General features: G+C 44.9%; 1 protein-coding gene across 2 annotated transcripts in view; it reads right to left on the bottom strand.

The window, feature by feature from the left end:
* The window catches only part of BIN3 (bridging integrator 3), a 177,000-nt gene extending 151,676 nt beyond the window's left edge, over window positions 1–25,324 (bottom strand). For both annotated transcript variants that reach the window (XR_014176026.1, XM_081960820.1), the window contains exon 1: window positions 25,197–25,324. Coding sequence is in view for 1 of the 2 variants with exons in the window: in XM_081960820.1 (XP_081816946.1) it covers window positions 25,197–25,204 (8 nt within the window). In the remaining variant the exon portion in view is untranslated. The remainder of the gene's footprint in view (window positions 1–25,196) is intronic.
* Between the last annotated feature and the right edge of the window lie 311 nt (window positions 25,325–25,635).

Genomic DNA, 25,635 nt, shown 5'->3' with positions numbered 1-25,635 from the left:
ATTTTGGAGCAGAAAGTGGAAACCTGAAGATGGTGGAAATCAGATTCCCCACTCCTTCTGGGTTTCTCGCCGCTGCGTTTCGTGGTGTCCATGGAAACTGCATAAGCCATCCCATCCTACTCCTCTCGTCCCTATATAGCAACCAGAAAAAGCACCAGAGGAAATAATTATTGAAGTAGGCCACAAACTGCTAATTCTGACAGAAGTGCCAATCTAAATTCTCTACCACCTAGGCTGTTTTGAGAAGGAAAGTCAGCTGAAAGGCTTAAATCAGGCAGCATTAATTTGCCAATGGACAAGTTGGCCATAGAACAAAACCCATTCCTGTTTAGGCGTCCAACCACTGGTGTTCCTCTTAGTCCTCCCTCATTCCATCCCCTCGTCCCCAAAAATGCCCATTACTTTTTTCGACCCAATGGACGTGGGTCGTGCCCAAGTCGTAACCCTAATTCACTTAGAAGAAGGGGGGGGGGGGAGATTGTATTTCTGAGTATTTTGCTAAGAGATCCATTCTACCCTATTTTCCTGAAAATAAGACCTCCCCGGATAATAAGCCCAATCGGGCTTTTGAGCACATGCGCTAAAATAAGCCCTCCCCTTCAAATAAACCCTCTCTGAAAATACTTAAACGCACGGGCAGCCGTTCCCGCCATTTCCTCTGGTTGCTTGCTGCACAAACAACGCGAGGTGAGGACGCGAGGCCGGAGGGGGGGGGAAGGAAAGGAGGAGCGTACCCTATGCACCCCACACATCCTTACCTAACGGATGCTCCTGCAACCCTAGCCATCGCGACCTTAGCTAATGGCCGTCGCAAAAAGAGCAGCAGGGCCAGCAACACGCAAACAGCAGCAACCACGAGGTGACCATGCTCACCACATCCTGCACCTCAAAAATAATAAGGCCTCCCCCAAAATAAGGCCAAGTGCTTATTTTGGGATCAAAAGAAAATAAGAACCTGTCTTATTTTCGGGGAAACACAGTATCAATGCAAGCTGATTATTAATATTTTTAAAAAACCATGTCATAAATGTTGAGAGATAAAGTAGAAATCTTTCCAAAATCTCTTCCCACCACCCCCAAAAATTGCTGATGATGTGTCATCTGATAAGGTATTTATTTATCATGACATTTGACAGCTCATGGAAGAAAAGGCAGGCTTACTGCTCACAGCCACCGGTTTATGCAATTTCTCTTGTTTTACTGTATTTTAACTTTGTATTGTTTTATGTGTTTGCATTTTTAATGGGGTAAAATATGTTGGGTGCCATCTGGAGAGGGGAAAAATTCTGTCAGATGGTATAGAAATATCTTAATAAAAGAAGATATCTGACACACTGTATGTTAAAAAAAAAAAGGACAGGATTTTAAAAACGAAAATTTGTGGGGGGAAGAGATGGAGTTCCAGCAAAGGAGATTCCTAGCCAGCCATTGTGGCATAATCTGTTATTTAACTTGATTTCAGGTTAATCAATTGTGTTAATTGTTATGCCAGCTTGTTGGGGTCAGGAGGGCTCCTCTTCCTTTATGGCTATTCAAACGTTATTTGAATAAGCAGCCAATTATTGCAAATTGGTCATTAAAAGGGGGGGGGGGAAGGAGGCCCTAATGATATTGTATTCAACCGTCAAAGGAAAATTACTCATTCTGGGCATGTGGGCAAGCAGAAATCTACAGGGCTGTGTTAGCTGACTTTTCTACAAAAATAACCGTGTTCAAGCAGTAGGGGAGTAACTTTACAGTCCATGTTTGGAAACAAGACAGCAAAACTATGACCCACCATTTTTTTATTATTATTACAAATGACAGTGGTGGCACCCTGAGCAAATAATAGAAAATTAGAAGATTGGTTTTGTTGATTTCGTTCCTCTTTTTAAAAAAATATTTAGGGGGCTGGATATGACCAGCACTGTACAGAGTTTCTAATCTCTTCTTTTATCCCCAATATACGTGTTTCCCCGAAAATGAGACAGGGCCTTATTTGCTTTTGACCCCTGAAATAAGTGCATGGCCTTATTTGGTCTTTATCCTAGAGACCAACTGGCAAGCTCTTATGTAAATTGCAATGAATAATTGGCATTAATTTTAAGATCAGGGGTATGCATATGGACAGCAAGCATGCAAAACAGACACATGCAACACTTTTTCAAAGAATGGCAAAGAGTATAAGATGCACCTTTTTTCCCTCAAAAAATGAGGCTGAAAATCTGTGTGCATCTTATACACTGAATACAGCATTTTTTGCCTCCCGAAACCCCGCCCCCTTCACCAAACTGGCCATTTTTTGCTCAATTTTGCCCCCCCCAGCCCCCAGGAACACTCTATAAGCCTCCTAAAGGCTATGCATGCCCTTTTTTTGACAAAAAGTGGGCCTGTCTTGGTGAAAAATGGGTCATTTTTTGCTCGTTTTTTGGGGGGGGAGCACCCCCAGGAGCACTCTACAAGCCTCCTAAAGGCTATTCATGCCCTTTTTAAAAAAAAGGGGGGGGCGTTTTCACGAAAAACAGGCCGTTTTTGGGAGGTCTGCAGAGTGCAAAAACCTTTTTAAAAAATTTTCCTCTTCAAAATCTTGGTGCGTCTTATACTCTGGTGCGTCTTATATGCAGAAAAATATGGTAAATATTTTTTTTCTCTTACCTGGATATTTTTAGCTACTGTGTTTTCCCAAAAATAAAACAGGGTCTTATTTTCTTTTGACCCTCAAAATAAGCGCTTGGCCTTATTTTCGGGGAGGTCTTATTATTTTTGAGGTGCAGGAAGCAGCAAGCGTGGTCACCTCATGGCTGCTGCTGTGTTGCAATATTTTCAGGGAGGGCTTCTTTTGGGGGGAGGGCTTATTTTAGCGCATAGGCTCAAAAGCCCGATTGGGCTTATTATCTGGGGACGTCTTATTTTCAGGGAAACAAGAGTACCTAGGCCTAGGATTGGTCTAGCTAGCTAGATGCCATAATACTATGAAAGGGTATAGTAGCCGGACCTACACTTTGCTTCTGAAAACCTTTGTAATACTCTCTCCTACTGAAGCTACTTTAACCAACGTACTGAAGGCCATAGTATAATGGCTTTGAACGTAATTATATCGCTTTTTACAACTGCTTAACTCCTATTACAAGTTTTGTAACTTAAACACACATGAGCACCTTTAGAAGTGGCATCTGCCCCCAGCCAAGATTGGCTAAATTGATTAGCAATATGCCCCCAAACTGTTGGAAATGTAAGCAAATACCTGGCACATACTACCACATGTGGTGGACCTGTATAAAGGCAAGGAAATTTTGGATACAAATTGACGTGGTTAGAAAAAATGGTTAGACAACGTCTAGAGTTTAAGCCAGAATTATTTTTATTAGGCATTATATCAGATGGCTATGATAAAGGGACAAGATACCTAATATGACACATCTTGACCACAGGAAGGATAGTGTTTGTGTAGCAGTGGAAGAGCGAAAACACCCCTTGAGGGGAGGACATGATAAGGAAGATACTAGTCTGTGTGAAAATGGACAGACTAACACTAAAAAATGAAAGATAAAAGGAGATACAGAATACTATGCTACCTGGAATAGTAGTAGCCAGCTGAATTTCAGCCTTCCAGGAAGACCTCGGGAGCCTGCGGAGTGAAAAATGGGCCCAACAGGCCAATGGGAAGTTCGTTTCTGAACTTCCGGTTAGCCTGTTGGGCCCATTTTTCATCCTCCCCAGCCTCCGGAAGCTTTCCTGGAGCCTGGGGAGGGTGAAAATGACCTCCCCCAGTCCCCCCCCCCCAGGAAATACCAAGCTCAGCTTAGAGGCGAGTAGTGCAGTGCGTGGGGGTGGGGGGAGCATGTGGGGGTTGTGAGGGCATGCACATGCACATGTGTGGGGGGTTGCATTATGGGTGCCGGCACGCACGCCTGCTATTGTGTGCGCGCCCTCACATTTTTGGCACCCAACAACAAAGAGGCTAGCCATCATTGATGAAGGGTCTCCTGCTTCGGCGGGGTGTTGGACTAGATGGCCTACAACATTGTTGCTCAACCTTGGCGACTTTAAAGTCCTGTGGACTTCAACTCCCAGACTGGGGGATTCTGGGAGTTGAAGTCCACAGGACTTTAAAGTCATCAAGGTTGAGAAACACTGGCCTACAAGGTCCCTTCCAACTAATCTGTTCATCTACATTTATTTGGGAATTCATGGGGGGGGGGGGGAGACTACGCAAATCAAAACAAATTGAAGAATTCCAAAGTGTTGCGTGTGTGTGTTTTGCATGCTTGCTCTCCATATACATACCCCTGATCTTAAAATTAACACAAGCATTCATTCCAGTTTACATAAGTTCTTGCCAGCTGGTCTCTAGGATAAAGACCAAACCATGGAATATGAAAGCCAATTATTGATTAATGAGCTACATGAACAGGCCTTTATATAATGCAGCTACATTCACAGTGTGCATTTTCGGCTTTATTGCCAGAGTAAACACAGCAGCCATTGTGGAAGCATAAAAAAAAAAACCACCATTGCGATGCTTAAAAACTCTCCTTGTCTCCACTTTTTTTTCCAGTTCGATTCCTGCTGTCTTTTTTTTTTAAAAAAAAATAGCTTTCAACTTTGCCTACTGGAGGTAGAAAGCTACAGAATTAATCCAGGTTGAGCATTTGCTTTAAATGCACTTATTCCATAACTCCAGGAAACTCAAATTACTTCGCCCTGCTATTAGATACTTGTAGAGCGAGTGACAGAAAGTGTAACGGCCCCCTTTTCGCCACAGAAACTATACGCTCCTCGCAGGTCCCCCCCCCCCCATGCGCAGGCTGCAAATGGCGCTTTAAAAGGCTGAAAGCAGATCGCTGTTTTTAAAAAAGTGCCTCTCCACTTGAGTGGAAAGCGGAAAATGGAACCAACAAGGTTAGCACTCAGAGCTCAGGACAAGAGAACATCAAAAACTTAGAAAGCAAGACACCGGAGACACAAACAAACGAAACCCCATGTCAACTTGCAAAGCAATCAGGGTCTGTTCTCGAATTGCCATGGACAGGAAGTGGGGAGGCCTGATGGGAGGAGTTCAGCATCTACTGAGACAGTAAAAATCACACACTTAGTGTTCTGTCCCATGATTCTAATGAATATGCAGACACAGGCTTGGCTGTCTGCCACAACTAATTACAGAGATAAAAAACCCCTTGGCTAGGAGCCTGGAACGCTATCTTCAAGAAACCAAGATTAGACTTACGGAATTGTTTCTCAATGGCTAGTAAAATGGACTGTTGTTTCCTGCAAAGATTCCCCTCCCATCGCTCCACCTATAAACTCTTTGGGAGGGGCCACAACCATAGTCAGCTGTCCCTATTTCCTTCTATGATGTCTTCTCCACAGCTGCTCCCTTCTCCTCTCAGCTCTACGCACAAGCACATCAGGGACAACCTCCCTCTGTTCCTCCTCACTGCTCCCTGACTCAGATGCCACCAGGTGGCCAACAGGCCTTTCTAGTTCCTGCTCTGACTCCAAACACCCTCCAGAGTCTTCCTCATCCTCCAGAGCAGTCCCATAATGGTCATCGCTGTCAGAGTCCACCAACAGCTCAGCCAGCCGCTGCTGGGCCACAACACTATCCCTCACTGCAGGCGCTTCCCCCGGGTCTGATGCTCAGGGTGTGGCTTAGCTGGAAATTGTTCATGGAAGGCCTGCACCAAAGCAGGTCCGTGCACGGAGGTTGCATCCTCCCAGGTAACATCCTCCGGCTCTCGGCCTTTCCATTCCACCAGATATTGGAACCGTCCTTTCAGCCATCGGGAATCCCGGATCCTGGCAACTTCGTACTGAAGAGGCCAAAGTGCCCCGCCGCAGGATTATCATGGCACTGGGATAGAATAAGTTCCCAGAGGGGTCGCGCTGGCACATAGAGTCTGTCTCGGTATGCAAAAGTTCATCGGTGAATGTCAATGAGGAAGCAGGCCCCACCTCTGCCTTCCGTTGTTCCACCCAATTGTCATGCCGCTGCGCTTCCCGTATCTGGGGCCATCAGTCCACAGGCTCATGAACCGCGGAGAAGGACTCTATGGGCAAAACTGTCTGGGGTGGAATCAGGTCTTTGGTACACGAATCCTTGGGTTTCCTTGATAGGGCATCTGCCCTTTGGTTGTGCACACTGGGGATGTACGTCATGTGGAAATTGAACCGTGCAAAAAAAAAAAGGGACCACCGGATCTGGCGCTTGTCAATTTCCGTGCGGTCTTCAGAAATTCCAAATTCCTATGGTCCGTCCGGACTTCAATCTGATGCCTGGCTCCGTCTAGATGATGCCTCCAAGCCTCAAACGCCACCTTAATGGCTAGTAACTCCTTCTCCCAAATGGTATAATTGTGCTCAGAAGAATTGAGTTTACGCGAGTAATAAGCGCAAGGAAAAAGGGTACCGCCGGAGGTGTGAGCCTGAAGTAACAGCGCTCCCGCAGTGATATTGGATGCATCCGCCTCCACTACAAATGGACGGTGGGGGTCAGGATACTTCAAACTGGGCTCTTTCATGAAGGTCTGCTTCAAGGCCTGGAACGCATGGTGCTCAGGGCTCCCACAGTGAAACGGAACTTTTTTCTGCAGGAGCTGAGTGAGAGGCGCAGTCAAGGAAGCAAAGCCGGGGATAAAGGTCTGATAGTAGTTGGCAAACCCAAGGAGTCGCTGGACATCGTTCACTCTCCGAGGAGGTTGCCAACTATGCAAAGACTCCACCTTGCCCAGCTCCATCGCAATGCCTTCAGGAGAGATACGATGTCCCAGGAACTCAATGGTGGACTGCCAAAACTGGCACTTCTCCAGTTTTGCATACAAGCGATTCTCACGGAGCAGTTGTAGGACCAGGCGTAGGTGCTGCCGATGGCTCTCCCGGGAGGACGAGTAAATCAAGATGTCATTGAGATAAATGATGACAAACTGATCCAAAAGGTCCCGGAAGATGTCGTTCATAAAATGTTGGAAGATGGTAGGGGCATTGGTCAGTCCAAAAGGCATGACCGTGTACTCAAAATGCCTGTACCTGGTGCCGAATGCCGTTTTCCATTCATCCCCAGGTCAGATCCGGACAAGATTGTAGGCTCCACAGAGATCCAATTTGGTGAACACCTTAGCCTCTCTGAGCCGCTCCAACAGTTCAGGAATAGGGGCCAGAGGATATCGATTGCGCACCATGATAGCATTGAGCCTACAATAGTCACAACAGAGTCTCAAATCTCCGGTCTTTTTGACGAACAAAACCGGGGCAGACAATGGTGAAGATGAGGGTCTGATAAAACCCTGAGCTAGGTTTTTGTCCAAAAAGTCCCGCAATGTGGCCAACTCCGGGTCTGACATCAAATACAAACGACTCACAGGGAGCAGCGCTTCCGGAATCAAATCAATGGGACAATCATATGGCAGGTGCGGTGGCAATTGGTCTGCTTCTTATTCACTGAACACGTCTGCAAAATCTGCTATGTCAGAAGGCAAGGACACCCCAGCTGGACTCAGCAGCTGGCCTGCAGAGACATGACGGGCGTAGTTCACACATTGCAAGGCTGGAAAGGTGACAAGGTTCTGGGACCAGTAGATCTGTGGGTCGTGCGCCCGAAGCCAAGCCAAGCCCAAGACCACAGGAAAATGCAGGCTAGAGGTAATGTAGAACTGGACGGCTTTCTCCTGAGCCCCGATGACCAAGTGCAAGGGTTGCATGGCGGCGTTGATAGGCCCAGACAGAATGGCCGTCAATGGTCCGTCAATGGTCTCCACAAGCATAGGAGGATCTATGCTGACACAGAGGGACCGCATACCTGGTCGCAAGCGCCTCATCCATGAAGTTCATGGTAGCCCTGGAGTTGACGAGAGCATGCGCCAGAATCCCCTGTGGGCTACTGGACAGGACTATTCGGGATGCCAGGATCAGGTGTCGGGGCGGCCCATAAGTCACTGTCTCTGAACATGGCTCTGAATTGATGCGCGCCCGACCCAAGGTCTCCCTTAGATCGGGCTTGAGGAACTTTCCCGACAAATTGTTCTGGGTCTGGGGTGTAGGTCCAGTAACTGACGCCCCTCATCTCTTCTTGGGGCAAAAGGTTGCCAAGTGGCCAGGTTTCCCACAATAAAAACACAACCCCCCCTAAGCACAGTCTGTCTTTCTCCGTTATCGACGAGAGAGGGTTTGGCTGCACCTAATTCCATGGGCTTCTCCTGTGCAGTTGGCGTCTCACGCATGGTCGGAACCACCCTGTTCTCCTGCGACATGCAGCGAACTCCCCACCTCTGCAACCGAGCATCAATCCGGAGACAGAGGTGGACCAACGTTTTGAAATTCGGTGGCCTATCCACACACACCAGCTCATCCTACAATTCTTCTGACAACCCATCCTCAAATGTGTCCATGAGGGCTGCCTCATTCCAAGCTGAATCCTGGCTTAGTAGCCTAAATTCACTAATGTTGTCCTGCAAGGAACCCCGGCCCTGCTGCAGAGTCTTCAGACGTCGGGTAGCCATCTCCGTCTTAATGGGGTCCTCATAAATTAACCGGAGGTGGTCACAGAACCCCCTGAAGTCATCCAGCAAAGAGCTAGCCTGGACCAGCAGTGGTATCGCCCAACGAGCTGCGGAGCCGGAGAGTAAGCTAATCATAAACCCCACTTTATTTCGGTCAGTGGGGAAATCCTCTGCTCTCAAACTGATAAATAGCTGGCATTGTCCCAAGAAAGCTGGAAAAATGGCTTGGTTGCCATCGAATTTATCAAGCACTGCAACTGGGCATTTCCTCCGAGGTGGGGGTGGAGCTGGGTGAGCTTGGAGCTGTGCCACCTGGGCAGCCAACATAGCCACCTGTTGCAAAAGTTGCACGTTTTCGGCCAGTAGCTGCTCCATGGTGATGATATTTACAGCTTTTGTTTTAAGGCAGGAAACAAACTGTTCTGTCCCATGATTCTAATGAATATGCAGACACAGGCTTGGCTGTCTGCCACAACTAATTACAGAGATAAAAAACCCCTTGGCTAGGAGCCTAGAACGCTATCTTCAAGAAACCAAGATTAGACTTACGGAATGCTTTCTCAACGGCTAGTGAAATGGACTGTTGTTTCCTGCAAAGATTCCCCTCCCGTCGCTCCACCTATAAACTCTTTGGGAGGGGCCACAACCATAGCCAGCTGTCCCTATTTCCTTCTATGATGTCTTCTCCACAGCTGCTCCCTTCTCCTCTCAGCTCTACGCACAAGCACATCAGGGACAACCTCCCTCTGTTCCTCCTCACTGCTCCCTGACTCAGATGCCACCAGGTGGCCAACACGCCTTTCTAGTTCCTGCTCTGACTCCAAATACCCTCCAGAGTCTTCTTCATCCTCCAGAGCAGTCTCATAATGGTCATCGCTGTCAGAGTTTACCAACAGCTCAGCCAGCCGCTGCTGGGCCACAACACTTAGTCCCCAAAACCCTCTTTTATTGAAATGGCTGTGAACTATGGTCATTCACAGCCCGTAATGATTCACAAACAGTCTGTGAAGAGTCCGTCAGAAGTCTGCCACAGTCTTTCAGGATAAGGCTGATAAGTACCCACCTTTATCTCCCTTGAAACACTGCCAGATACCTAACTGCCAATTAGTTTTGCAAGGCCAAACGGAGCACAGAGTCAAATGGAGCTTCTCATAGTTTGAAACCACCAGAACGAACAAAATTGTTTCCTGCAAAGGCTCATATCCGTTTGCTCCTCCTTTATGTCTTATGGGAGGGGCCAATCATCTCCAAGCCTTACTCCCAAATCACCCCTTTTGTCTTAATTGTTCTTGCCTTCTGGCAGCTCTGTCCATGCACACACTGGGAACAGGCTCACACTGTTCTTCTGCCTCGCTGATGTCAGACTCCGGAGGCAGCACATCACTTCCAAATGGCCTTGGCCCCCTCTCTGCCTCCGACACAGAGCCCTCGTCCGAGCCTTCCCCAGACTCCAAAACTGGCTCATATTCCTCCCCAACCTCCTCACTGTCCGGCTCTGCTACCAGCTCCGCAGGCCGCCAGCGGACCCCAACAGCTACATAAGAATCACATACCACGCATACCTTCCTCAAGTTGGATTTCGGATTACAGGAGCTGGCCTGAAAGGCGTGGTTTTACAATCTGCAAAAGTGACTCATTGGGCAATGTGATTTATGACACATTCTGGGAGGAGTTTGGGAGGGGGGAAACAGGGTCACAGATGAATCGTAAATCACGTGCAGCAGACTTGACCTCAAATGGGAACAGTGCAGAATGTTGCGCCTGACAAATAACTGGATTTCTTTTGAAATTTAGCTTGAAGCTTATGAGTTAATTAGGGCATCCGTCAGAACCCTGACACCCCACCTTAAAAAACAATGCTTTTTTGCCCAATACTGGAAAAATGAAGATATACCACGAGAAAATACTAGATTATGCAGAAATGGATAGATTGACAATGCAAATTAAACAGAAAGAGGACGTAGAATATTATCAGTTTTATCAGACAGGAAGTGATCACCTATGGGAATGGAGAGACATTACCCATATAGACTCCTAAAAGGAGGTAGGAAGTCATTTCTGTTATTTTTCCTTTCATATTGGCAAATTAAGAATTGGCTCACATTTTCTGCAGGGAACGGAACCAGATTTTAGCCTTTTGGCTTCTGGTGGCTGTTTCTTTTCTCACAGGATTAAGCTGCCAGATGCTTAATGCAAAAAAAAAAAAAAGACAGCAGCTACTACTAACCCTTCATTTTCTAATTGTGAGAGACTTCAGAGCAGGGGTCTCCAACCTTGGCAACTTTAAGACTTGTGGACTTCAACTCCCAGAGTTCCTCAGCCAGCTTTGCTTTGCTGGGTGAGGAACTCTGGGAATTGAAGTCCACAAGTCTTAAAGTTGCCAAGGTTGGCAACTTTGCTGGCTGAGGAATTCTGGGAGTTGAAGTCCACAAGCCTTAAAGTTGCCCCTGCTCTAAAGCAGTGTCACTCACTCTCAGCAACATTAAGATGTCTGGACTTCTAACTCCCAGTCGTGGCAGCTGGATAATTTGGGGAGCTGAAGTCCACCTATCTTAAAACTGCTGAAATTTTAAGAAATGCCATTCTTTCCATCCATGCCCTAACCCAGCGCTCTCCAAACTTGTCAATTTTTAAGACTTGCGTATTTCAACTCTCAGAAATTGACTCGCCCAGCATGGCTGGCTGGCTGGGGAATTCTGGGAATTGAAGCCCACAAGTCTTAAAGTTGCCAAATTTGGAGACCCGTGCCCCAAGGCTTCAGGAGATGCCAAAAAATGAAGACTGCTTGATTCTCGATAGGTAAGAACCTGTAGGAATATCTGTTTCAATGCCCCGGAGAGAAGCAGGAGCAGAAAATACAGACAGTTTGACATCAGGGTGTCAAACATGATTTCATTGAGGGCCGCATCAGGGTTGTGTTTGACCTCGGAGAGCCGGGGGGGGGGCATGGGCGGAAGCGGGTGGCCGTGGCCGTGGTGGGCGTGACACAGAAGTTGTGTCAGGGGTACCTGTGGTGGCCAAGTGCTAAGGCAGGACTTTCATAAGACCCTCCCTCACTTTCATTATAATCTTCCTTCCTTCCTTCCTTTTTTCCTTCCCTCTTCATTCTCTTTTCTTCTTCTTTCCCCTCTTTCCTTTTTTTTCCTTCCTTCCTTCCTTTTTCCCCGTATTTTTCTTTGTTTTTCCTCTTTCCTTTTCTCCTTTCCTGTCCCTTCTTGGATGCTCAAATGCAAGAGGGGAAACATTTCACCCTTTGTTTTGTTCTTAGCTTGTTTTGATACCCCTTTGCCAGGGAAAATAGGCCCGGAGAGGGGCGCAGTCCTCTGCTGTTAACAGGCTGGCTCCAGAGACCAGATCTAAGCACCCCGCAAGCCAGATTCGGCCCCCGGGCCTTGAGTTTGACACCCCTTTTTTACATCAACACCCTTTCGAAATGGTTTGTGTACCCTGTTTCCTTGAAAATAAGACCTTCCCGGATAAAAGGCCCAATTGGCCGTTTGTGCGCATGTGCAAAAATAAGCCCTCCCCCGAAAATAAGCCCTCCCTGAAAATATTGCAACACAGCAGCAGCCATGAGGTGCCCACGCTTGCCGCCTCCTACACCTCAAAAATAATAAGACCTCCCCGAAAATAAGGCCAAGCGCTTATTTCGGGGGTCAAAAGAAAATAAGTCCCTATCTTATTTTCAGGGAAACATGGTATCTTTGGATCCAGGATTTGTTCTTGAGGAGGTAGTCATCTCTCACCTTCTCCCCCAGCATGTAAGAGAGCCAAACCCTAGAGACCCTTGGCACAAATGCAACACGTTCTTAAGCCAGACCAATCCTCCATGTATATCCCTGTAACAGGCCAGGCCTACTTACATAGGAAGGTCTTTTATGAGAATGATGATGATGATGATGATGATGATGATGATGATGATGATGAAAGTCTTAGGAGGAGAGGCGGTAAGGGAGGAGAAAAGATCTGCATCTCAGGGCAGTTACACCCATCTCCTAATTGCAATCAAGTGCTCTTACAGGCATTAATTAAAGCTTAATCCAACTTAAACCGTGTGAAGCAATTCTCGATCCCGTTTTTCAGCTGGCTACACTGAACAAGTAAGACAGTTGGTTGCTAGAGATGACACAGCTGTTAGTAAGAACAGAAGCCTTGTTTAAGTGGGGTGGGTGGTTGTTTTGGGAATGTTCCCCCTAAGGAGGCTTGTGAAAGCTGGACCATAAGGAAGGCTGAGCGCCAAAGAATGGAGGCCTTTGGACTCTGGTGCTGGAGAAGACTCCTGCGAGTCCCGTGGACTGCAAGGCCATCCAACCGGTCAGTCCTAGAGGAGATCAACCCTGACTGCTCTTTAGAAGGCCTGATCCTGAAGAGGAAACTCAAAGACTTTGGCCACCTAATGAGAAGGAAGAAGGACTCCCTGGAGAAGAGCCCAATGCTGGGAACGATGGAGAGCAAAAGAAGAAGGGGACGACGGAGAAGGAGGTGGCTGGATGGAGCCACTGAAGCAGTCGGCATGAGCTTAAATGGACTCCAGAAGATGGTAGAGGACAGGAAGGCCTGGAGGAACGTTGTCCATGGAGTCGCGATGGGTCGGACACAACTTTGCAACTAACAACAACAAAAGAGAACAAACCCATCAGGAGAAGATTCGGCAGCCCATCTGCATTTAAAAGGCAAAGGCTGCTCTTTTGAAGACAGCAAAGTCCACATTTTGGACTAGTTTGAAAGAGGGGTCAAAGAGGGCATCTGTTGTCAAAATTGAACAGCCCTCTCTCAACAGAGGAGGAGGGATATGACACTGTCTATTTCCAGTCTACAACACAGTCCTTTCAACAATTTCCAAGAAGGCGCAACACAACTCTGCACCATTTAGTTCACCTTGAGAACACAGACAAACCTCCAAGTGGCCTCAACGACTCTCTAAGAGGATGCAAATGACCAGCTGTCTACAAGGAATATAAATCCTTCCATTCCCCACTATCCTGTCAGAACTGAAGAAGCTTCTTGGATGAGAAGTGAAACATCTTCAAAAGAAAAAAAAAACAAGAGAGTCCAGTTGCCTCCTGAAAAAGCAGCTTTGGGACAACCCTGACCTGGATGATGGAGAATCTCTACAGACTTTTAGCCATACAATTTGGGATGAAGACCCTTTGAGTGGTGTGGGAGGAGGAATGGATTTCCAGACTACAGGAACCAGGAGCACAACGTAGGTGACCCTGAAGACATAGATAAATCTCAAAGTGCTTCAGTGACCCTCTGAAAGGACGCAGGTGACCAGCTGTCTGCAAGGGATATAAATCCTTCCATTCCCCATCATCCAGTCAGAGCTGAAGAAGCTTCTTAGATGAGAAGCGAAACATCTTCAAAGAAAAGCAAGAAAGTCCAGTTGCCTCTTTGGGACAACCATGATTGAGAATCTCCATAGATAAATCTGAATTCACATTTGTGCTAAGCCACAGTTTCTCTAACGCTAAGGAATAAAATCACAAATTAATAACATCATAACAGAAAGCTCAACTCCGGTGACTTCATAATTACAAAAATTTCTTGCCAATAGAACACTTCTAAAATCATGGTTATACACCGCATGGCCAATTAACACAGAACATTAAACCAAATCCAACTAAACATTGTATAGCTTAGCCCAAAGTGTGAACCACATCAATGCTCTTTAGAAGCTCAGCAGAAAACTGTTTTTAATTTTAAACTCTGGGCATTTTTAAAATCTTAAAAATCATCCAATTATTATCAGTTTCCTTCACCTGTTATTTTTTCCCATGCTTTTTTTTTTTTGCTATTTCTCCAGTACCAGTATTTACAATGGAAACAAACAAACAAACAGGAGCCAGACCCAAAACAAGATAAATAGTTAGGAGCAATGGCTAGATATTTGGAGCACTCCATGCCAGCATTGCCGGGAGAAATATCAACAACCTCAGAACTGCAGATGATGCCACTCTAATGGCAGAAAACGAAGAGGAACTAAAGAGCCTCTTGATGCAGGTGAAGGAGGAGAGTGCAAAAGTTGGCTTGAAACTCAACATTCAGAAAACTAAGATCATGGCATCTGGCCCTCTCCATTCTTGGAAAATAAATGGGGAAGAAATGAAGGCAGTGACAAATTTTATTTTCCTGGACTCCGAAGATCACTGCAAATGGGGACTGCAGCCAAGAAATTAAAGGAGGCTTGCTCCTGGGGAGGAAAGCGATGGCAAATCTAGATAGCATACTAAAAAGCAGAGACATCACCCTGCCAACAAAAGTGCATCTAGACAAGTCTATGGTTTTCCCATTTGCAATGGACAACTGTGAAAGTTGGACCATAAGGAAAGCTGAGCACCAAAGAATGGAGGCCTTTGAACTTTGGTGCTGGAGAAGATTCCTGCGAGTCCCTTGGACTGCAAGGCCATCCAACCGGTCAGTCCTAGAGGAGATCAACCCTCACTGCTCTTTAGAAGGCCAGATCCTGAAGAGGAAACTCAAAGACTTTGTCCACCTATTGAAAAGGAAGGACTCACTGGAGAAGAATCTAATGCTGGGAAAGATGGAAGGCAAAAGAAGTAGGAGATGACAGAGAAGGAGGTGGCTGGATGGAGTCACCGAAGCAGTCAGCGTGAGCTTAATTGGACTCCAGAGGATGGCAGAGGACAGGAAGGCCTGGAGGAACATTGTCCATGGGGTCAAGATGGGCCAGATACAACTTCGCAACTAACACATCAACATGCCAGCACTTTTAGATAAGATTCCAAGATGCAAAAGTTTGCTGGACCTGAAGCAATTATTGGAGGAAGGCAGCCCGCACGGATTAAACTAAGACGTGGTGAATCTCCCACAGAAAGAAAATATTGGAGATTCAACAGAGGAAGTGAAGTTCATTCATTCTGTCTTTTTGCGCAGCACTACAAAATACAAAGTGATAGAAAAAGGAAGGCATTTTTTTTTCTATAGTGACATTTGAGGAACACAAGGGGTAGACAATAGAGGCTACCTCCCCACCCCCCCAATTTCATGGCTTAACCGCCTTGTCCGCTGCGGAGTTTGCTGCATCTTTGGCTGAGGGGACTGACCTTCCACAGACCGGGTCTGGACGTCATCGGGACCCTTTCCCCATCGGAAGACGTAGGGCATTCCGGCGCTCCATGAATGAGACAATTCATTCAAACAAGTGGCGGCATGTATCCCCTGGCATGAATGAGGGACCATTGCAGTCAAGGCTGTCCCTGCCAGCTATTGACAAACCGAACTGAGGGTGATTGTGTGCTTTTTACACACTGGCAGATCTCTGCAGTGTGATCTCGCTGGCATTCACGTACAAAAAGGGAGGCCGCCATGTGCACAAGGACTGACGCGCAATCAGCAGCCAGAGAGAAGGCAAGAATGGCCCATCTTTAAAAAGCAAAGTTTCTGACAATGATCCCTTATTTTTTTCCAATGAAATACATTTCCTGAGATCTGCTCCATGCTTCCCAAGAATGCTCTGCTTATGAATGCGGCTCGTGTGTGCTCCAAGGGCCCGGGCATTTGAGGTCATTCCCCAAATCCCCACCTGAAGATACGAAGCAACCTCCCTCTTCCGACCATCCCAGATTGGAAACAGCCAGGAATTCTCCATCACTGGAGACGTTTAAGAAGAGACTAGACGCCAAATTGTTGGAAATGTATTCATGAATCAGGCACGTACTACCATACATGGTGGCCGTGCCAAAAAACAAAAGAATATTGGTGGAAAGGTGGCTGATAGAGATAACCGAAGAGGAAATAGAATTCGCACCAGAACTATTTCTTTTGGGAATCATAAACAATAACAAGGGGGTAATTTATTTAACAATACATATTATTATGGCAGCAAGAATGGTCTTTGCCCAAAACTGGAAAAACAGAGAAATTCCTCAAGAAGGGGAAATAATTAGGAAAATTCTGACTTGTGCTGAAATGGATAAATTGACGTGGGAATTGAAGAATAAAGACGAATCATAATATTATAGGAACTGAGACAAATTTTATCGATTGTTGGAACAAAAAAGGAAAGACCCAAAATAAACAATGACTAAGATTTATAGAATGGCGATTAGAATTATGTATGAAACTATACTAGAGAAAATGTATAGGATTAGAACAAAGCAATATGGTTGGAAATACAATATTTTTATATTTGCAAATACGCAATAGATCAAAGGTTTAAAAGCATGATGGTTATAATGTATAACTTTGTATCTCACAATGTATGGCATTGATCTTTCCAGGACAGTTACACCGTGTCCAATATTTTAATTTCTGTTGAATAAAAAACTTTTTTTAAAAAAAGAAGAGAATGGACAGCCACTTGTTTGGAAATGGTGAAGGGCTGTGATACCCTATTCCAGGGGTGTCCAAACTTGGCAACTTTAAGACTTGTGGACTTCAACTCCCAGAATTCTGGGAGTTGAAGTCCACAAGTCTTAAAGTTGCCAAGTTTGGACACCCCTGCCCTATGCCCTATGGCATCTGTGCTACAGGTGGCCCACAGAGCTCTCTTTGCAGACACCCTGCAAAGGTCATTCCAGCTAAGCTCCACTGTGCATGTGCATGCGCCTCCCACTGGCCAGATGGTTTTGGGGTCTCTGCCACGAATGCGCAGGCGGGCGGGGGGACACACACAGATGTGTGGGGGTAAGGCACGCATCTGCGGGATCGCATGCATGTGGAGGGGGCACACAGACAGGGGAGCGCAGGATGTCTCGGGCGGGGCAAGCGTGGGGAGGTTATGCAACCCCCCCCATTAGCCATCACTGGTGTAGGGTCTCCTGCTTGAGCAGGGGGTTGGACTAGAAGACCTCCAAGGTCCCTTCCAACTCTGTCGCTCGGTTTCTGATACCCATGGTCCTATGTGGGGAAAACGCCTTATCTTTGATCAGGTTCAAATAGTACGTTAAAACCTGGTTTCTGGAACAAGGGCTTACAAAATAAGCATCTTTGGCTTTAAAGGTACTTGGTGCTCTCTGATCTTGTTTCTTGGTAGATGTTTCATTGCCCAAAGTAGGTAACATCATCAATGCTCATTCCTAGACTAGCACTGATGATGTTACCTAGTTTGGGTAAGGAAACATCTGCAAGAACACAAGCAAGGCTCGGAGAACACCAAGGACCCCCCCCCTTCTTCCTCCTCCTCCTCCTCCTCTCCTCCCAAACTCCACTTCCTCCTAGCACTGATGATGTTACCTAGGTGTTACATGGTAATAAACTGAACTGAATCATTTGCTAAGCGTCTGGGTTTTGATCACATGACCATGGGGATGTTGAAATGGTCGTTAAGTGTGAAAAACGGTCATAGGTCATTTTTTCCCCAGTGCCGTTGTGACTTCCAAAGGTCAGTAAAATCAACTGCTGTAAGTTTGAGATGTACCTGTTTTAAGCGGATTGCTTAGTTTTCAAGCTCAGCCAAAATTGGCTAGGACCTCAGGGATCTCCAACCTTGGCAACTTTAAGACTTGTGGACTTCAAGTCCCAGAATTCCTTAGCCAGCAAAGCTGGTTGGAGACCCCTGGGCAAGGTACCGTATTTTTCGGAGTATAAGACACACCTTTTCCCTCAAAAGAGGCTGAAAATCTGGGTGCGTCTTATACACTGAATACAGCATTTTTTTGCCTCCCGAAACTCCGCCCCTTCACCAAAATGGCCATGCAGAGCCTTTAGGACAGGGGTGTCCAAACTTGGGAACTTTAAGACTTGTGGACTTCAACTCCCAGAATTCCCCAGCCAGCATGGCTGGCTGGGGAATTCTGGGAGTTGAAGTCCACAAGTCTTAAAGTTCCCAAGTTTGGACACCCCTGCTTTAGGAGCCTTGCAGAGTCCTCCTGGGGGCTGCGGAGGGCAGAAATGAGTGAAAAATGGCTTGTTTTATGCCACCCCCCCCCCCCAGCAGCACTCTATAAGCTTCCTAAAGGCTATCCATGCCCTTTTTTTGACAAAAAACAGGTCTGTTTTAGCAAAAAACGGGCCGTTGCTTGCTCGTTTTTGCCCCCCCCCCCAACCCTCCAGGAGCACTCTACAAGCCGCCTAAGGGCTATTCATGCCTTTTTGGGGAAAAAAGGCCCGTTTTTGTGAAAAACGGGCCGTTATTGGGAGGTTTGCAGAGTGTAAAAACTTTTTTTAAAAATTTTCCTCTTCAAACCCTTGCTGCGTCTTATACTCTGGTGCGTCTTATACTCCAAAAAATACAAGTAGTTTTCTGATTACAAGAAGACTGAAAAGAGGCACTGGAGCTTCTTGCTATTATCCAGTTCCCCAAAAAGTTATCAGTATACAAAGGAAGTCTACAAAAAGGACCTCACTGTATAGAATGTATAGAATGTCACCTTCTAAGAGTTCTTTAAATCCCAAATCAGTGTATGAATGTTACATCCATGTGGAGAATAAGATTTTCCCAACCAGCTTGGGAATGCATCCATTTTGATGCACTTCCCGTCCCGTCTGTATTACTATCGTTAACTATTAGAACAATTTTTTTTTCACTGAAACACTCAGAACAACTTCATTATTATAATGTGTTGTGTACTGCAACTGCAAACATATTTCACGATTATCGGTATTCTAAATTGCAGCACTGGGCTTTTAGTAAGCCTTTATTTAAATGCCGGGAGGGATGGGTGTTATGCTTAAAATAAGCAACGGCCCTTGGGGATTTCGTTTCTCAAAGATGAGAAAAAACAATCTTTTCGTTTAAAAAAAAAAACAATTCACATTTGTATTTGGAACTGAAGAATGCATAAATAATACCCTGTTTCCCTGAAAATAAGCCCTTATTGTAACGCAGCAACAGCCGTGAGGTGACCACGCTTGCCGCTTCCTGCACCTCAAAAATAATAAGAGAACAGGGAAAACCCTGGGGAAAGTTACTAGAATAATAAAAGGAAATACCCTGAACAAAAGAGACAACAATCACAAAAACAGGGAAAAGAAAAAGAAGTAGTTAGGGGAAAGGGGAAGAAGAAGAAGAAAAAGAATTAAAAGTGAAATTTTTTGAGAGCCGAAGAGAAAATGGCTAAAAGAGGAAGAAAGGGAAAAAGAGTTACATTAGTAGATTAAAGAAAATAATAGTAAGACTGATATGGTTATGTAAATAATTAAGAAATAAATTATAGTACATTGTTAAACATAGAAAAAAATGAAAGAAATGCTCTCTAGAATTGAATTATAGGATATACAGTTTGTAGCAAAATATATCTTTTTTTATTGTCCAAATTTTATTGATTTAAAAAGTTTTACAGGGAAAAAGGGATTTTGACAGCTACATCATGCGGGGGGGGGGGGGAGAAGCCCCCCCCCCAGGTCTCACAACTTTTACCAAAAAATAGAAAATTTTCAACATTTACATAGGTAAATACCTATGTAGCAAAATATATCAATGGAGAAAATAAGAAATGACAATTTGGTGAAACTGTGAAGGGGCAATTGAAGATATTGGCTGTGTAGCAAAAAATAATAATTATAAAGATGAAAAATAATGGAAGAGAATAATTTGGCTGAAAGTGAAAACAAGACTATGATGTAAAATGGACTATGTAAATGAGATTTGTATTAATAAATAAATAAAAACCTTGAAAAATAATAAGAAGACCTCCCCGAAAATAAGGCCAAGTGCTTATTGGGGGGGGGGGGTGTCAAAAGAAAATAAGACCCTGTCTTATTTTAGGGGAAACATGGTATGTATTGCCTTATTCAAGGCGATATTCTGTTTATTTATTTTTTAAGTGTGCCAAGATCACTTCCTTAAATGATCTATTGCAGCAGGCTCTAATTTGATATGTAGGATTCTAGGAATAGAATTAATGTACTACGGAACTTCACAGGACTTTAGGGAAAAAAATGAGCAGCTTTAGTTCTCTAATTAGAATTCCAAATCTACACCCCAAAGGAGATTAAAGATCAACTTTCTTTAATCTGGCATCCTCCAGATATCACTCTTGGCAAAGACATACACTGCCTGATATGATTGGAATGATCTGTGTTTAACACGGTTGATTTGCAATCTCTTTCAAGAAGGCATAGATCCTCCAGTAAGAGAATTCTTTTTGTAAAAGCTAAAGATTTACTAGCAAGGGGTGCCGGCAGATAATACAGCATCGCTCACACACACATGCACACACGCACACACATACTTTAAGGTAGGGGGCTCCAATCTCTGCATCTTTAAAACTTGTGGATTTCAACTTAACAATTCAAAGCAATTTAACAACTGGTTCGACCAAACCGGCTGAATCCCACCACTGTGTAAGTTTATGTGCTATTGCTATTATTACAGGTTTTAAAGTATCAATGTTAGGGTTCTAAATACCATGCAGAAATAAATCATTGTCCAAGGCAAAACATCCTTAAAGGTCCAATTTATTCGACAGGCAAGTTAGCACCTCTATGGAAAATTCCAACTCTGAATTACATCCTGAAATTCCACCCAGTTGAAAGTTCATGATCTATCCCCACACCCACAAATCCATCACATGTTCCAATCACCATCTTCCACACTGGCATCTACACCCCTCTGCTTCCGGTCAGGTGTCGAGGTGCAGAGACAAAAGATGACCTTGGCTTCTATAAAAGAATGTCAACAATACATTCCACAATCCTACTCCTTTCTATTCCCCCCTCCCAACTACTACACTACTAAAACACATAGGAAATTATAAGAAAGTGTGGCAGGCCAAAGATCCTAAAAAGAACATAACTACAGGCCTGACAATCAAGTCACATCAATTAAAGTGTCCACCACATCCCCTTACCCATATAGAAGACCCGAATGCAGGGATGTTTAATATTATGAGCGCCATTTTCCCCTCAAAGGCAAATCGCACGCAATTACCACTGGACTAGTTGTTCCTTCAAGTTCCACGCCCTCTAAATCGGCAATCCCTTCTGAGAAATGGCCTAGATACGAGGATTATCATGTGTAATGTTCAAAAACCAATTCCAGGTAGTTCTTGACTTGCAATCATTCATTTAGCAACCATTCAAAGTGCAACAGCACCGGGGGGGTGGGGGGGAATGTAATTTACAACTGGTCCTCACACTTATAACCATCACAAATTTGGCTCTTTGGACACTAACATACACTGTTTCTCCTAAAATAAGACCTCCTGGATAATAAGCCCAATAGGGCTTTTGAGCGCATGCACTAAAATAAGCCCACCCCCAAAAATAAGCCCGCCCTGAAAATATTGCAACACAGCAGCAGCCATGAGGTGACCACTCTCGTAGCTTCCTGCACCTCAAAAATAATAAGACCGCCCCGAAAATAAGGCCAAGTGCTTATTTCAAGGGTCAAAAGAAAATAAGACCCTGTCTTATTTTCGGGGAAACACGGTATTTACGATGAATGCAGTGTCCCAGGGTTCACTTAACTGCAGATATTCGCTTAACGACTGTGGCAAAAAAAAACCAACTCGTCATACAATTGGGCACAATTCGCCTTGCTTAGTGACAGAAATTCAGGACAGAACCCCATTGTTTGTTGTAAACCGGGAACTACTTGTAATCCCTGTTATCTTTAAATCTGTCCTGCCACTCACGTCTAGATTAGGATTGTGTGGGACAAAAAAGCAAACACAAATCTGTAGGCAAGTTAAAACAATAAAAACATTTCTTATGTTTGGAACACAAGTGCACTGCGTGCTTACTCACAGCACACAACCTTTGTGTGATCCCCCTCTAGGTGGCTGGAACTAAAAGTTTAGACTTAGACTAACTTCATTGTCACTTTAAGTATAAACTAAGCGGCACACATTAAAATGAAATTTCGTTTATTTCTGTTGGGGATTTTACCAGAAACATATAGTAAAGAAAATGTATGTTTGATTATCTATGTAATAACTGCAGTTAGAATTAGATTTGCACAAAACTGGAAAAGTGAAGATTCCTACAGAGGAGAATGTGATTAGGAAAATATTAGAATGTGCAGAAATGAACAGATTAACATTGGCAATCAAAGAGAAAGAACAAACTGATTACTATACTATATGGGAATCATTTTATCAATGGTTAGAGAATAAATATAAGAATTAGAAATGAAAGTAGATAGGTAAAATATTGAAAATGTATTAATAGAGCTAATAGAGTTAAATAAATTAAGAAGAGGATTATTAAAACACTTAAGGGATTGGCATTAAGGCCACACTTGGAATACGGCATCCACTTTTGGTCACCACAATGTAAAAAAGATGCTGAGACTCTAGAAAGAGTGCAGAGAAGAGCAACAAAGAGGATTAGGGACTGGAGGCTAAAACATATGAAGAACGGTTGCAGGAACTGGGTATGTCTAGTTTAATGAAAAGAAGGACCAGGGGAGACATGATAGCAGTGTTTCAATATCTCAGGGGTTGCCACAAAGAAGAGGGAGTCAAATATTTCCCAAAGCACCTGAGGGTAGAACAAGAAGCAATGGGTGGAAACTAATCAAGAAGAGAAGCAACCTAGAACTAAGGAGAAATTTCCTGACAGTTAGAACAATTAATCAGTGGAATAGCTTGCCTCCAGAAGATGTGAATGCCCCAACACTGGAAGTCTTTAGGAAAATGTTGGATAGCCATTTGTCTGAAATGGGGTTTCCTGCCTAGGCAGGGGGTTGGACTAGAAGACCTCAAGGTCCCTTCCAACTCTGCTATTGTATTGTATTGTATTGCATTGTATTATTTAAATGGAAAAAATGAAGACTAGGTTCACACTATACTGTCATCATATGGTTTGCTTCATTTTGATAAAGGATGCTATGCCAGTCCAGATAATTTACAATAAACCAGTGATCCCCCAACCGTCTGTACATCAGGGACCAGTTCCGTGGAGGGAGATTTTTTCCACGGACCGGAGGGAGTGTGGTTTCACATGCTGCTTGTGTTTTGTGGATGTGGTATCACTTTGTGTGGCCCAATTTTTGGCATGCTGCATACTGAGGCTTGGGGACTGCTGCAATAAACCATGATTAGACAAACTTTTTTTAAGCATGATATATAGATCCAGTAATATTTATCTTGGATTTCTTCACATGAAAGATTGCTGTATGGAGTGGGGGGGAGTAATCATCCCGAAAGGGTAAAATGAAATATTATAATGCAACAACAGCATCAAAATCTTTTGATCGGGGATCTTTTTGTGAAGTATGCATTGCTATAAAAATTTTATACTGTTGAATCATAGTAATGTATAACAAAAACAAATAGCTATTTTTTTAAACAGGTGTTTACGGTTTCCTAAAAAGCAAACAAGGACATAAACTTTTATACTAATCCCACTTAGTGTTTTTAGCCTCTGTTGTTTACAAAAAAAAATATCCTAGAATTCAGCAAGTAAAATGTTTTAGAAACTCCTTGGGAGCGAAACCAAACAGAAGCTGCTTGGATAATTCAGGCCCAAGCCATGCAGGGGTTTAAAGATAAGAATCAGCAATGTTTATATCACCCCACAAGGTGACATTTTGTGAAATGACTTTATTTCAGATGTAATATCTATCCAGAAACCATCCTTTACTAACCAAGGTGTTTACATTATTGGCCAAAATTGTGGAAACCTTTTGGGGAAAGTGTATTTTTGAGGTTTGATGGATAATAGCACAACTGTTTTTTTAAATAATACCATTTCACCCCCCCACGCCCCATCCAGTCAGAACTGAAAAAGCTTCTTGGATGAAAAGCGAAACCTGTTCAAAAGAAAAAAAAACCCCAAAAAGTCCAGTTGCCTCCTGAAAAAAAAAAGCACCTTTGGGACAACCCTGACCTGGATGACTGAGAATCTCTACAGATTTTTTTTCTCAATCCCTAAAAACTTCTGCATGCCACCAAAAAAAAACCCGAACACAAGCAGGGTTCGGTTTATAAATATTTGTGCATGTAAGAGGAGGCTTGTTCTTTGCAACTGCACAATGCAATAGCCTGCACACAAAGTCAGGTCACACAAAGGCAATAGTGCATAACAGGGTGCCTGATTTAAGAGTAAAGATAGCCCCCTCCCTCTGTGTGTGTGTGAGAGAGAGAGGGGGGGGGGGAAGAAAGAAAGAAAAAAGAGAAACAGAAAAGAAGGAAAGAAAAAAGAGAAAGAAAGGAAAAAAAGAAAAAAGAAACAGAAACAGAAAAGGAAGAAAGAAAGAAAGAAAAGAAAGAAAAGAAAAAAGAAAGAGCAAAGGAAAGAAAAAAGAATGAACGAATGAATGAAAGAGGAAGGAAGAAACGGGAGAGAAAGAGAAAGAGAGAAAGAGAAAGAAAGAAAAAGAGAGAGAAAGAAAAAAGAAAGAGGGAGAGAAAGATGAAAAAGAAAGAAGGACGGAAAAAAGAAACAGAAAAGAGAAAGAAAGAAAGAAAGAAAGAAAGAAAGAAAGAAAGAAAGAAAGAAAGAAAGAAAGAAAGGACAACTAAAGCCAAATTCTGCTGCAGGGACGTCAGAAAACACTCCCACCAGGAAAGGATGGAAAGCACCCACCACCCCCACAGCTCCTTGCAGCTGCTGAGGCCGACGGACGGGCTCCTCCCTTCCACGGCCACCCACCACAGTCAGCGACCCGGGTGCCCCGACGCTTCTCCCTAATAACCCCGCTGAAGCCCCTCCAACCCCCCCCCCGCCCCTCTCGGCCTCTTCCACGGGAAACCCCCCTGGAGCCAGAGAGCAGGAGGCCGTCTCAGAAGAAGAAGAATCCCCTCCCGCCCCCACCGCTCCTCCCCGGCGGGGCTGGAGGCGGAAGAGGCGCCCACCGGGACCCCCACTCACCAACTCATAGTTTCCCTTCCGGTCCCGCGCCTCAGCCGGAAACCACAGCTCCTGGCGCTAGACTCCGCCTCCCGGACGTGACGGCACGGAACGGCGAGCTCGGCGGCGACGTCACGCGCAGGCCTGGGGAGGAGGGGGGCGGAGCTGGCGTCATACCGTGAGGGCGGGGCGAGCGTGTTGGCTTGTTAACCCTTTCGGCGCCGCGTCAACCGCCCGGGACGGCCGCCCGCGGGTTGCGGCGAGGCGCGCTTCCTTGCCGGACGTGGAGAAAAAGCCAAGAAGGGGAAGGGGCAGCGATGCCTCTGCTCGATCAAAGGGGAACGGGGGTGGGGGGAAGCGGGATTTTTTTTTCCGGGAAAAGCCGGGAATTTGTCCTCCTCCCTTGGGCTGAGTTGCCTTTCACGCCGCGGCGCTTTGCACGATTCATCCCTTCCCGGGG

The sequence above is a fragment of the Natrix helvetica genome (assembly GCF_964273705.1).
Source record: "Natrix helvetica genome assembly, chromosome: 8".
NCBI lineage: Eukaryota > Metazoa > Chordata > Lepidosauria > Squamata > Natricidae > Natrix > Natrix helvetica.
Note: the sequence above shows the minus strand (reverse complement) of the source record. Positions and strands in the feature narration are given on the sequence as shown.